General features: G+C 41.7%; 1 protein-coding gene across 1 annotated transcript in view; it reads left to right on the top strand.

Annotated features, from left to right (window-relative positions):
- The window catches only part of LOC124256872 (intraflagellar transport protein 81 homolog), a 35,036-nt gene extending 23,402 nt beyond the window's left edge, over positions 1-11,634 (top strand). Inside the window, 8 exon segments of the mRNA XM_046690840.1 lie at positions 2,215-2,378; positions 3,250-3,345; positions 4,553-4,699; positions 5,602-5,766; positions 6,374-6,592; positions 7,837-8,081; positions 9,957-10,869; positions 11,147-11,634. Of these exon segments, the coding sequence (XP_046546796.1) occupies positions 2,215-2,378; positions 3,250-3,345; positions 4,553-4,699; positions 5,602-5,766; positions 6,374-6,592; positions 7,837-8,081; positions 9,957-10,221 (1,301 nt within the window). The 3' untranslated portion in view covers positions 10,222-10,869; positions 11,147-11,634.
- The last annotated feature ends 1,052 nt before the right edge of the window (positions 11,635-12,686 follow it).

Raw genomic sequence — 12,686 nt, 5'->3', positions numbered from 1 at the left:
ATATCATATAAGTATATTAACTAACAAACTCTAAAGAGTTTGCTATTATATAATTAGCTTAAGTTTAATCATATCTTAAGCTTAGTACTATGTTATATCTTAAAGTATTTTAGCTAACAAACTCTAAGGAGTTTATACTAGCATATTAACAAGCTTAAGTCTATTAGTCTTAAGCATTGTATTAATGTTATATATACTTTATCATAATAAGTACATGGTAATAACCTTTTATATGGCAGCTGATAAGTTAGCAGCAGGAATTCATCAGTTCAGTGCCTTTATGAAGTTCCCATAGGGTTATTACAATCATCACAGTTCAAATCACTAATTATTAAAAATCCAAAGTATTAGATATTCCCACCTCCGTTCCGTAGGATGCTACAAGCAAAAAGAGCATGAGTCAGGATAAGGAAAAATATGTAATTTTGGAGTAAAATTGATATTTTATACTTATCCTGACTCATGAGGTCAGCCCTCCCATCCTCCCAAATAACACTTTGGATTTCCCTGTAAATTCAAATGTTGGGCTCAGTATATGAGGAGAGAGTGAGGCACATGGGTAGAGGTGGCGCCCTCGTTCAGCTTGTGGAAAGGAGGTAACTTCGTGGTGAATACTAATTAGTGATAAATTGAAGGAGCTTCAATTAGGGAGATACAAGTGTTCCACTATGTTCGCAAGAAGAAGAAGACAAGCAAAAAGAGCATGAGTCAGGATAAGTATAAAATATCAATTTTACTCCAAAAATTACATTTTCCACGAATACTCAAAAATTCATTCACAAAGCCTGCATTGCATTCACGTAATAAATCATTCACAAAATCGTACTCACGTTCACTGCAAAGAATGACAAACTTAAACATTCTAATCAAATAACAGAAACCATAAACACTACTCTACCACTTCCATATTATGCCCAAGTGACCAAGAAATGTTGAACAAATATAGAATCTAAGCAATATTAATTCGAATGATAATACATAAATGTACTCACGTCCAAGCGACCAGATATGATGAGAAACAACCAGCATAGGTCCGACGTGGAAGCTCTCTAAACTCGCTGTGCACCCAGACAACTGCCTAACCAGCCTATGTAGGACACGCGCACGTGCTGCATGCTTTTCCCGCACGCAAGCCCATGTTCATACACACTTGTTCGCTCACTCTCGCCTAGACTACTGGTTTTAATAAACTTGGTTGTGACAGACATTTAACATCAGTTACGATAGCACCAATCACAGGGTCAGATTTGGTATGTCACCTGATATTTTTTATTCTAATTTGTGTTTCTATGCCAGTTTAAACCATTTTGTTTCCTGATATTTATAACCATGAATGCACAATGCCGTTTAGAAAGTTGTCAGATGTAACATATGTTATTATTTGGGATTCCAACCCACACTTTCAGAGTCAGGCACAAAATTGCCAGCACACAGAGTCAGCCGCACAACCCTCTCAGCCACAGTGACTTCCACTAAATGTTAGATGGCTGACGTACTGGCGATTAGGTGCCTGAATATAAGATACAGTCAAATCCTGATGAGTCGAATGCCGGTGTCTCGAATATTAGACATAACTCGAAGTACCTGTCGGTCCCGACCATTCCCTGTTATAGTTGTCATCATTTGAATACCGGTTACACGAATTCGTCTCATAAATACACACGACGACTCGAGAAGAAAATTTGGTCCCATGAGATTCAAACAACAGCAATCTTGTATACATAAGCCGAAGTCAGTCAATGAGGAGTTGATTGGTGTAGCAAACTGATCCAATTAACAAACCAGCTCGGCTCGCACCTTTCCGCCTTTGACGGGTGAGTTCAAAAGGCAGATTAGTGATTTTAAGGAAATCACTGTCTGTGCTAATCAAACTGGAACTGATAAGGTGCCCCTATTAGTTATAGGGAAATCATTAGATAAACAAATGCTTAGGCGGAGGAAATAGGACTGGATAATCTTTTTTTCTACCCTCATAGACATACCTATGTCTCGAATACATTGATAAGTCGAATTTATTACTTGGTCCCCAGAGATTCAACTCATCGGGATTTGACTGTATGTTATATTTAAAACCAGTTGTGAAACAATACAAATGAATACATATATGAATCCATCCAAACTCATGTAGAAACACACAGTCACATAGGTCAACATGACATGTAGTTTGCTTGTGGAACTGTTTGCTGAGTCCACCATGATAATGTTGCATCACAGCCCTGATGCAGCATCTGGAGGAGGAGACGAGGGCCAATGGCTACATCGTAAAGGAGAGGCTGCCCAAGGACATCTCTGCCCGCAAGAAGGCTGTGCAGGACCTGCAGAAGGTCGTGGCTGTGCCCGCCATGGGTCAGTCCGACCTCGATGACCTCAACAACCAGGTCAGTCCTTGGATTTAGTTTTTGTTAAAACAGATTATCTTCATCTGCCAGCATATCTATATCTGCCACAGGTGTGTGGTCCTGTGCGTAGAGCTCAGGTAACAATCAGTTGAAGTTAAGCAACGTTGGTCGCGGACAGTCCTCGGATGGGGGACCGTGTTTGGCAGCTTGACTCCTGAAAGTTTCTAGGACTTCAGTCCTGCCCCATAATCTAGCACATGTGACGCATGTGGTCTCACCTTAGGCAAGTGAGTTTGTTCAAACTTGCCTCTGTCCACCCAGCTGTTAAACTGGGTACCTGGTATGATACGATGCTAGTCTGAATTTGAACCTTGAGCGCCTGACAGGCGACCGGTTGTATTCTCCACAGGGAGTGTTCTGTACTCGTTGACCAGGGGTAATATGTCAGCGCTTTGAGCATGCAATGTGCATGGATAAACGCGCAATATAAATGGACTATTATTATTATTATTATAATATCAGTCAGGGACATGCTCTTGTTTAGTTTCCCTTTCAAGTGACCAGTTTCTACAACTCTGTTGGGACCCTTGAAGATCTGGTTTAGAATCGGTCTTCCCCAACCCATGCTTGTCGTAAGAGGTGACTAACGGGATCGGGTGTTCAGACTCTCTGACTTGGTTGACACATGTCATCGTATCCCAATTCTGTAGATCGATGCTCATGTTGTTGATCACTGGATTGCCTGGTCCCGACTGGATTATTTACGGCATGTTATGATTATTATCCTTCATTTAACATTACAGTCCCTGAATAGGCTGTTGTTATATTTGGTTGGCCACATGGACAAGTAGTGAAATTAGTGTTCAGCTTACTCACTGTTCTATGTGCTAACTTGTGCATATGTTGACAGATCACAGAGCTGAACTCCGAGGTGAACAAGCTGACCGAGAAACGGATGATGAGCAATGAGCCTACGGATGACAAACTGTCACTCTTCCGCCAACAGGTAATCTTGCATTGCTGTCCGAGTGGACTTCTGTGATACCATTTGGTGGATGCATGCAAAATATGTCAACAAAGGGTCACAAATGAAAGTCTTGGTTGGTTGGTTGCGATTAGTGAATATAAATTCGTATCATTAATATGCAATTTGATGTAATAAATATAAGTCAAATTTAGATATAGTCGATATAATGAATATAAGTCAATATATAAATATATCGAATATAAATCTCTGTCTGCAATGAATGTGAGCTCATTTTGTTAATCGAATGCTGTGAAATCTGATTACAATTAAATTTTTCCCTTGTATTATTATCCCCCCGGCATGTAATGCGGGGGGATATAGTCGACGCCTCGTCCGTCCGTCCATCCGTAATCATTTTGTTTCCAGAGCATAACTCAAAAACCATTTAATATTTTTCAACGAAAATTGGTAGATATATCAAACAGAACCTAAGGTGGTGCCTTTTGCTATTTACAGATTTTTGTCATTTTTATGTTTCTCGCTTTTCATGGCAACGTTTTGGACTTAGTCTTAAAGGGGGTGGGCTTCGTTTCCGGAGCATAACTCAAAAACCGTTGAATATTTTTCAACAAGACTTGGTAGATATATCAAACAGAACCTGAAGTGGTGCCTTTTGCTATTTGCAGATTTTTGGCTTTTTTATTTTTCCTGGTTTCCATGGAAACGATTTGGACTTAGTCCCAAAAGGGAGGGGTGGGTTTCGTTTCCGGAGCACAACTCGAAAACTTCTTAATATATTTCAGCAAAACTTGGCAGATATGTGAGGCAGATGCCAAAGTGGTGCCTTTTGTTTTTTGGCAGATTTTTGTGATTTATTACTTTTCCCAGTTTCCATGGAAATGATTAGGACTTAGTCCCAAAAGGAAGGGGTGGGCTTCATTTCCGGTGCACAACTCGAAAAGTGTTCAGTATCTTTCAACAGAACTTGGCAGATATATTAGGCAAATTTTGAAATGGTGCCTTTTGCTATTTACAGAGTTTTTGCACTTATAGTTCTCATGATTTCCATGGAAACGATTTGGACTTAGCTTAAAAAAAAGTCAAGCTGGACTTTCAGTAACTGTCAGATGATTTGTTCTTTCAAACATGTGGGGGCCGGGGGAATATGTCATCTTCTGATGACTCTTGTTAGGAGTTGTTGAGTATTTCCTGAAATGAGTGTTTTGGTTTCTGATGTTGTGTCTAGGCAGGGATTATTGCCCACAAGAAGGAGGCGGCGGCCGAGAGACTGAGGGACATGAGGGAAGAGTACAACCACGTCATGCAGGAGGCGGAACAGAAGAGGGAGTTGGTGAAGGATGCCGAGGGGGGAGAGGTGCTCAAGGGAGAAGATGTAAGTATTGGGGATGGTGGTGCTGGGTTTGGGTGGGGATGGGCAGGGTTGGTGAAGGATGCCGAGGGGAGAGGTGCTCAAGGGAGAAGATGTAAGCATTGGGGATGGTGGTGCTGGGTTTGGGTGGGGGTGGGCAGGAGTTGGTGAAGGATGCTGAGGGGGAGAGGTGCTCAAGGGAGAAGATGTAAGTATTGGGGATGGTGGTGCTGGGGTTTGGGTGGAGATGGGCAGGGAGTTGGTGAAGGATGCTGAGGGGCAGGGGAGAGGTGCTCAAGGGAGAAGATGTAAGCATTGGGGATGGTGGTGCTGGGTTTGGGTGGGGATGGGCAGGGAGTTGGTGAAGGATGCTGAGGGGAGAGGTGCTCAAGGAGAAGATGTAAGCATTGGGGCTGGTGGTGCTGGGTTTGGGTGGGGATGGGCAGGGAGTTGGTGAAGGATGCCGAGGGGGGAGAGGTGCTCAAGGGAGAAGATGTAAGTATTGGGGCTGGTGGTACTGGGTTTAAGTGGGGATGGGCAGGTTTGGTGAAGGATGCTGAGGGGGAGAGGTGCTCAAGGGAGAAGATGTAAGTATTGGGGATGGTGGTGCTGGGTTTGGGTGGGGATGGGCAGGGAGTTGGTAAAGGATGCCGAGGGGGGAGAGGTGCTCAAGGGAGAAGATGTAACTGGGGATGGTGGTCCTTGGAAAGGGGGTGGGCAGGGAGTTGGTAGAGGATCCTGAGCAGGGAGAAGATGTAAGTAGTCATGGTGGTGGTGGATGTGTGTGATGATGTGGGGTGCTGAGGGAGTATGATGCTCAAAGGAGAAGACATAAGTATTGAGGGTGTTGGGGTAATGGATTTAGTGAAGAATATATTTTTCAAACTGAAGATCAACATTAATTTAATTCCTGGGTTTGCTTTCAGTTCAAAAGATACGTAAACAAGCTGCGTTCAAAGAGCACAGTGTACAAAAAGAAGCGACAGGAGCTGGCTGAGCTGCGAGCTGAGCTGGGCGTGCTGTCTCGCACCGAGCTGTCTCGCACCGAGGAGATCCTTAGACAGAGAGATGACCACATGAACGCCCAGCTGGTGAGAATGCTAGTGTCTCACACTTTGTCAAGATGATAGTGAATGGATTCCATGTTCATGTGGGGCCTTGGATGGCCCAGTGGTCTAGCTGTGCAGACTTAGTGCTTTGGGTTCGAAAGAATCAGTGGTTGTAGGTTGGAAGCTTGGTTCACCCTGATTATGTTCAGGGTTTGTCAGCACCAACCCATTGTTATACAGTGGGCTTTCCTCCCATATTGAGCTGAAGAGCTGTGATATAACCGGAATAATGTTTACCGGACTCACTCCGGTTACTGAGGAGTAACCGGACTGACTCACTCAAAGGCCGTGTTGTACTCTTCCAAATACCTGATGCTGGGTTTTAATATAGAACAGATACTATCTCATCTGCATTATAGCTTACCAGTATTTTTCAGTCACTGCAATAGTATCCATTAGAACTGTTGTTGTCATATACTTGTTGCTGTTTCTTTTTACAGATTACCTATAGTAATATGAAAGAATTGGATGTTTTGAACTTTAGAGTAGAATGCACAAACATGTCTGCCTTGTATAGATTTATGTAAACTCACTTATCATGTACCGTATGGATGAAAAAGTTTGCTTATTCCTGCCGTGTGTTGTACAGTCTGCTGTGGAAAGGAAGAAGGGTGTGGAGGGCTACCGCCAGACTCAGGAAGACTTGGAGAAGGTGTCCTCCATGAAGAGTGAGGTAGACGACTTCAAGGGCCGCACCCTGGACGACATCTCGGACATGGTCCGCAGGCTCCACACAGCCATTGCCGAGAAAAGAAACACCTTGGCACCGGTGCTGAGAGAAACCAGACCCCTCAGAGAGAGAATACAGGTTAGCTATCTCGGCCTGTGGGAATATAGAAATAAAATCTTAATCCTGAGATTGTTGTATTCTGGGATAGCTATTTCACTCTGGAACCAATGGGTGTGGTTCGAATCCCGATTTACACTGATATAATGTTTGTCAGCACCATGCTCAATATGGGATTCACGTAGTGGCAAATATTGGAGAATGGTATGATTTTTCCGGTCATCGTCCCAATTTAAACTAACACGCCATGTTAAGAACTGGAATACTCTTCCATGCTGCATTATACCAACTCTGGCAAACAAGTTGCATTGGTAAAATTGACTCATCAAATTTTGCAAAGCTGTGTTGAACCCAACTCACTCCCTCAAACTTAGGAGTGGCCCAGTTGAATGACATGCAGGAATTTGAAGTGCAGAGTCGCTTCCCTTCAGTCTAAGTAAACTTAGCTCAGTATTATTCGTTACACTGCTATACTGAGTCTAACAAAACCTTGTGAAAGGTCGCGTCAGGTAACCTTTCCAATGGACCAATCAGAACACAGCTTACCAAATCGCGATAGTGGACATTCGCACATACCTTTTGAACTTTTACCTCGAAAAAGTTTGTACCCGAACGATTCCGAATGCTATTTTCCGTGCGATCGGTTCCTAGTGATGCACGCCACAGCAGTGAGTAAACATTCGCTGAAAATAGCGTTTTGTCAGTATTAAAGCATGTCAACTTGCGGAAATATTAGCTAATTATAACAATGTCAACAGGAATCCCAAAGCGTATACACTGCAGGTCAAATATCAGTGTTTTATGCGGATTTTCATTTGTTGGGAGATCAGTGTTGGCGACAGGGGACGAGAAAATCCAGTTTGTAAGTCTCGCTGAACCCTAAATAGTAGCCGTTGTAATCTGTTCGGCCGTCTCGCCTTTGATTGGACGCTCATAGGTCGCTCAAAGGTTACCTGACGTTAGACTCAGTATAGCAGTGTAACGAATAATACTGAGTCTAAGTTTACTTAGACTGCACTTCCCTTAGGCATGCCAGAATCCTAAATTCATGGGATTAGATCACAGAGTTGTTTTGATAATGATTCTTGTTTCGCCAGCATCACATATATGCTCATCAGTTCCACCCACCTATCACTTCAGGATTCCTGCACCTCAAACCAACAGATATAACAGAAATATTGTTCAAGGAAGCGTTAAACCAGTCTGTTACACTTTTTCTTGAAAGTTTTATAGTAAATTCTTGATTGTTCTGTGTCCCTGTACAGCAACTGCAGCCCGAGCACGAAAACAAGAAGGTAACCTACGACCGTACAGCTGCAGGGTTGGAGAGTAACATGACGAGACTGGAGCAGGAGGTTCGAGGCTACCAAGAGGAGTGTCAGGCCGAGGAGTCCCGCTACCACTACCTCTCCTCCATGACCAACATCCTCAGCATCCAGCAGGCCAAGGTGCAGGAGGAGATGAAGGCGTACGTCTCCTCTGACCCACAGGAGAAGAAACGGACCATGAGGTGGGTCATTATCTCACCAGCTGCAGTGTGTGGAGCAATATTGTGATGTGCTATATGGTGTGCCTTGAGGCATATACAGGGCTCGATTTAGTACTTTGTTACTTGCACTGGTGCAACCCAATATTACAAAGTGCAATCTAGCTATTAGCTGAACTTGCACCTGGTGCAACTCAATTTTTGAGTGGGTAAACTCTCAATAAAACATATAAATAATTCAATACCATATTTCTTACATTGTATATTGCAATAAAATCAGTGCAACTAGAATTTGGCTGGTGCAAGTAGGTTAACATCTCTTAAATCGAGCCCTGATATATCTTTATTCATCCTTTATTTCTGTGTAATCATGTAAACAGTCATGTGACTTTGTAGCGACAGGGCTCGCTACCTTCAGTCTTGCTCAGTGTACAGTGTTTCCCATCCACAAAGCATTCATAGCATTCCGAGTAGTTGTAGGTATATTGTTTATCACAGAATTGCGATGACATAGTGCTACGAATGTTTTGTGGGTCAAGCCCCAGAGCTCATATATCCATAAACCTATACTAACTCGGGATCCATTTCTGTAGTTCCCATAATCTCAAATTTTATCAGATTCAGTACCCATTTGATTGTGCAGGGGTGATCTTCCAGAGGCAAGGGAGGTAACTGGCTGTAAAAAAATCAAGTTCCTGCCTTTGCCAGACTTGGCTGAAATTTCTGGGCTTGCCTATAGCACCATTGGTGGTTGTTACCAGATATGTCCAATTAAAAAATCACATTTCACCAAGCAAACAAATATTTGCATATGCTTCAAACAAAACGGCACATTCAAGATCAGTATTAGGGACCCCCCCAAAAAAACAACATGTGTGTCTACGGTTTCCCGACCGACCCAATCACAAACTTCCTGACCTTAAACCTTTTTTTTAGTTTTTTTTTCTACAAGATGGCGAAACATTTTGCTATGCCAACAGTATGTACTCCCCAATGTCTGGGGCGACCATATGTGACCTGTGCTCACTTACTCATGTTTTTCATAAATGTTGAATTTAGAAAGTGTTGATGCTTCAGTTATTAAAATTTTAAACTGGTTTCCCCTCTTTTCTTTCAAAACTGGTCCCTGATATTACATAAATATGTGATTTTATGAAAAATATGCGAGTGCATTTAAAATAAAAATGTAAGAAAAAAATATATATACCCTACCTACCGACCCTGTTTTAAAACTTCATGTTACCCTAAACACACATTTTTTTTGATTTTTTTTTGGCCTTATGATAAAATGGTTCTTTCCTTGTGCATCAGATAATTTAAGATCGTTCATGTGAACCATAGACAAAATTGGAAAATATCAGCTGATGCCCATTTGATAGTACATGTACATATTCTCTTCAAAGCTGTGAATCAACCCAAATCTGCGCAGAAACATACAAATCAAATGTTTATTTCATTACCCAATTTTGATATGACTATGCACAGCCTCTTTTATCCAGCCAATACATCAAACTCAGTCCATCCAAGTCAGTTAACTCCCCTACCTTGAGAGGATGAGGAAGAGTGGTTATATGATGCCACTGTGAGTTATATTACCCCAGTCACTGCTTGGCCTGTCTGATCACTAGTTTCATAGGACTAGTTGCTTCATTATTGAGACCCGTGAAGATCCGAGTTAGAATTGGTCTTCAGCAACCCATGCTTGTCGTAATGGGAACGGGTGGTCACACTCGCTGGCTTGGTTGACACATGTCATCGCATCCCAATTGCACTGATTGCTGCTTATGCTGTTGATCACTGGCGTTAAACAATAATCAGTCAATCAATCAATCATTATTGACTTGGTTAGTGTCTATGACAGTGTGGAGCCTTCACTAAGTGTAGTTGTCCTGTTTTCAGAGACTTGTTCTCAAAGAAGATCCAGGAACAGGAGAACCTGAGTCGGGGTCTACGTGAGCGACAGAAGATGGTCCGCGACAACCACGAACCAAACATGCGGCAGATGAAGATGTGGCGAGACCTGGAGAGACTCATGGACTGCAAGAAGTCCATCCTGGAGCGAGGGGGAGGAGCCATAGGGGGAGGGGGTGGGGCTGTGGGTGCAACTGGGGGATATGGAGAACAGGCTCCCACCTACCATGAGGAGGACAGGCTTGTACTGTAAGGAGTGGGCAGTCTATTGATGGAGAGAGGGTCTGTTGATGGAGAGAGGGTCTGTTGATAGAGAGAGGGAAGGGAGGGGAGGGGTAAACTTAAATGACGATGGGGAGTTCTGTGAATTACTGAAAAGGAGGAACAAAAAGAGGAAACCGGGTCTGTAGGGGTTGTACTGATTCTGGGTTGGTGGGGATGGGTGAAACTTTCTAAAGTCAATGCAGATTGTATCAAAAGTCACATACATGCTTGAGGGTGCCTCTCCCCTACGGCAGATATTGAGCTCTGTAGTATTCAGTATGCCACAGTAATAAGCTGGATGCCTTGAAATCTTTAGCCTGTACCTGGATGTTAGTTTTTCAGTGGTGAAATATAAATTTAGTCTTTTACTTGCAAAGAGTGACAAATCGGTAAAATGTTCAGTCCTTGTGTTAAGAGGTCATTTTGTCATACATTCTAAAATAAAGTCCCAGTGTATTTAATTTGCATCTGCTGTGTACAGTGTTATCACTCAGGTATTACCAGCTTTCCTCAAATCAGTTGCCATGACAAATTACAGTAAGCTCTGTTAATGACAAACATGCTTATGACAAGCTGATGGATATAGCAAACTGTTGGTCCTGCTATCAAGTTGTACTGTTAGTATAGGACAAGTGTTGTACTGTCAGTATAGGATGACTGATTTTTTATGAAATAAATTCCATTATATTTAAGTTGGTTTTGATTAGGTATGACATAAGGCAGAACATACCTGCTTAGTAAACTTACTCAATGACATAATACTTAGGTGAGTAAAGTGACTGAAATACGCCCATATTTGAAAGCAGAGGGTAACGGAAAATGAAATACCCACTCAACATTCATAATACCCACTCCCAACAAATACAGTGGGTACAGTACCCACATGAGCTAAATCTTATCTGGAGCTCTGTGAGTAAAACAAACTATATTTATAACAAACTTAAATTAGAAGTCCCTTTGAGTCTGCTATAACCATAGTTTACTGTCATGGTATGCCGGACGCCTTGAGTGCATGGGAGTTGGCACCCTAATGCTGAGAGATGGTGAACATAGCATTGAATTAGGAATGATCAGGGAAAAGTTGGCTTGTATTGTCTGACATGGCTGAAAATACTAAATGTGAAAGTTATTAAGTTAGTTTGAGAATTATTGTGTTTCCATCTAGGGTTTAACTACATTTGTTATTGCAACATTCCAGTATCCATGTTCATCTGTTTGTTGGGTGACATCTTCATCATCATCATCATCATCATCATCATCATCATCCACGCTACAGACTAATGGGACTGACCATTTCATATTCTGGGTAGGGGCCAAGGATTTTGAAAACAATAAACTGTCCCAGATATAACATATGTTATATTTGGGATTACACTTTCTTACACTTGTCCCAGATATTTTTGCAAAAAACATATATGCTTCTGACTGTTTCGAAAAGAATACCAAAAACCATACAGTCGAGCCCCGTTTACACGGATGTTTTGGTTACGTCTGTAAATCGTCCGGATATGCTTCAGACTGTTTAGAAAAGAATACCAAAAACCATCACAGTTAAGCCCCGTTTACACGGACGTTTTGGTTACGTCTGTAAATCGTCCGGATATGCTTCAGACTGTTTGGAAAAGAATACCCTTATCCACCACAAAAATATATGTTGTAGCAATGTGTTTTTCGTAAATATATGGATTCATAGTTTAATAAAAAAATATCTGGTTTTGCAAGTGTAGCTGAAAAATATCTCCAAACAAAAGATCACACCAAAATATCTAATGATTGATCTTAAAGGTTAAATCTCTCAAGTAATTGATTGATCGATTGACAAAGCGATGCATACAATTGTACATGTTCCATTTCACTTTGACTAAAACAAACTTTGACTTGAGTCCTGCCCCCAATATGTCACATCCTAATATACAAGGCAAGAATCTCAAACAGCGCTTGATGTCAGGATTCTTTGGTAGTTGTATTTTTGGGAGAGAGTTACCTTGAACTGTGTGCACCTTTAATCACAGATATTTTGTCAAGTTGTGTATTAATCTTTATATCTGTGTATCCTTGAGGAGGACATCTGATCATTTATGCAAGTTTGATATAATTACTATCGTTGTGCCTGAAGCCTGTTTTGAGTTCAGAAAAGGTATTTTGTTTAAGATTGAATCAACACTAGTGGCACATTCCGTAACCCACCCACATGCCTGAGGCTCTGTTGAAATAGACAGCAGTGAGAATTCATTGTGACCCTTCAAAAGTACATGGTTTATATTCATAGAATATTTAATGGCATTTTTCTGCACTGTTAGGGACCATTCATAATTTATGGCTAGGGGGGTGATGATGATATTTTTTTTAATTATTTTATTTTTTATTTATATTTTTATTTTTGTTTTTTTGGGGGGGGGCTTCACCCGTTTTGTTCTGTACACATGTATTAGGGGTCAGCAAATTATGGGAAGG

The sequence above is a fragment of the Haliotis rubra genome, unplaced genomic scaffold (genome assembly GCF_003918875.1).
Source record: "Haliotis rubra isolate DU_JTF1 unplaced genomic scaffold, ASM391887v1 Scf641, whole genome shotgun sequence".
Lineage (NCBI taxonomy): Eukaryota > Metazoa > Mollusca > Gastropoda > Lepetellida > Haliotidae > Haliotis > Haliotis rubra.
The sequence above is the reverse complement of the archived record's forward strand: the minus strand, read 5'-3'. Positions and strand labels throughout refer to the sequence as shown.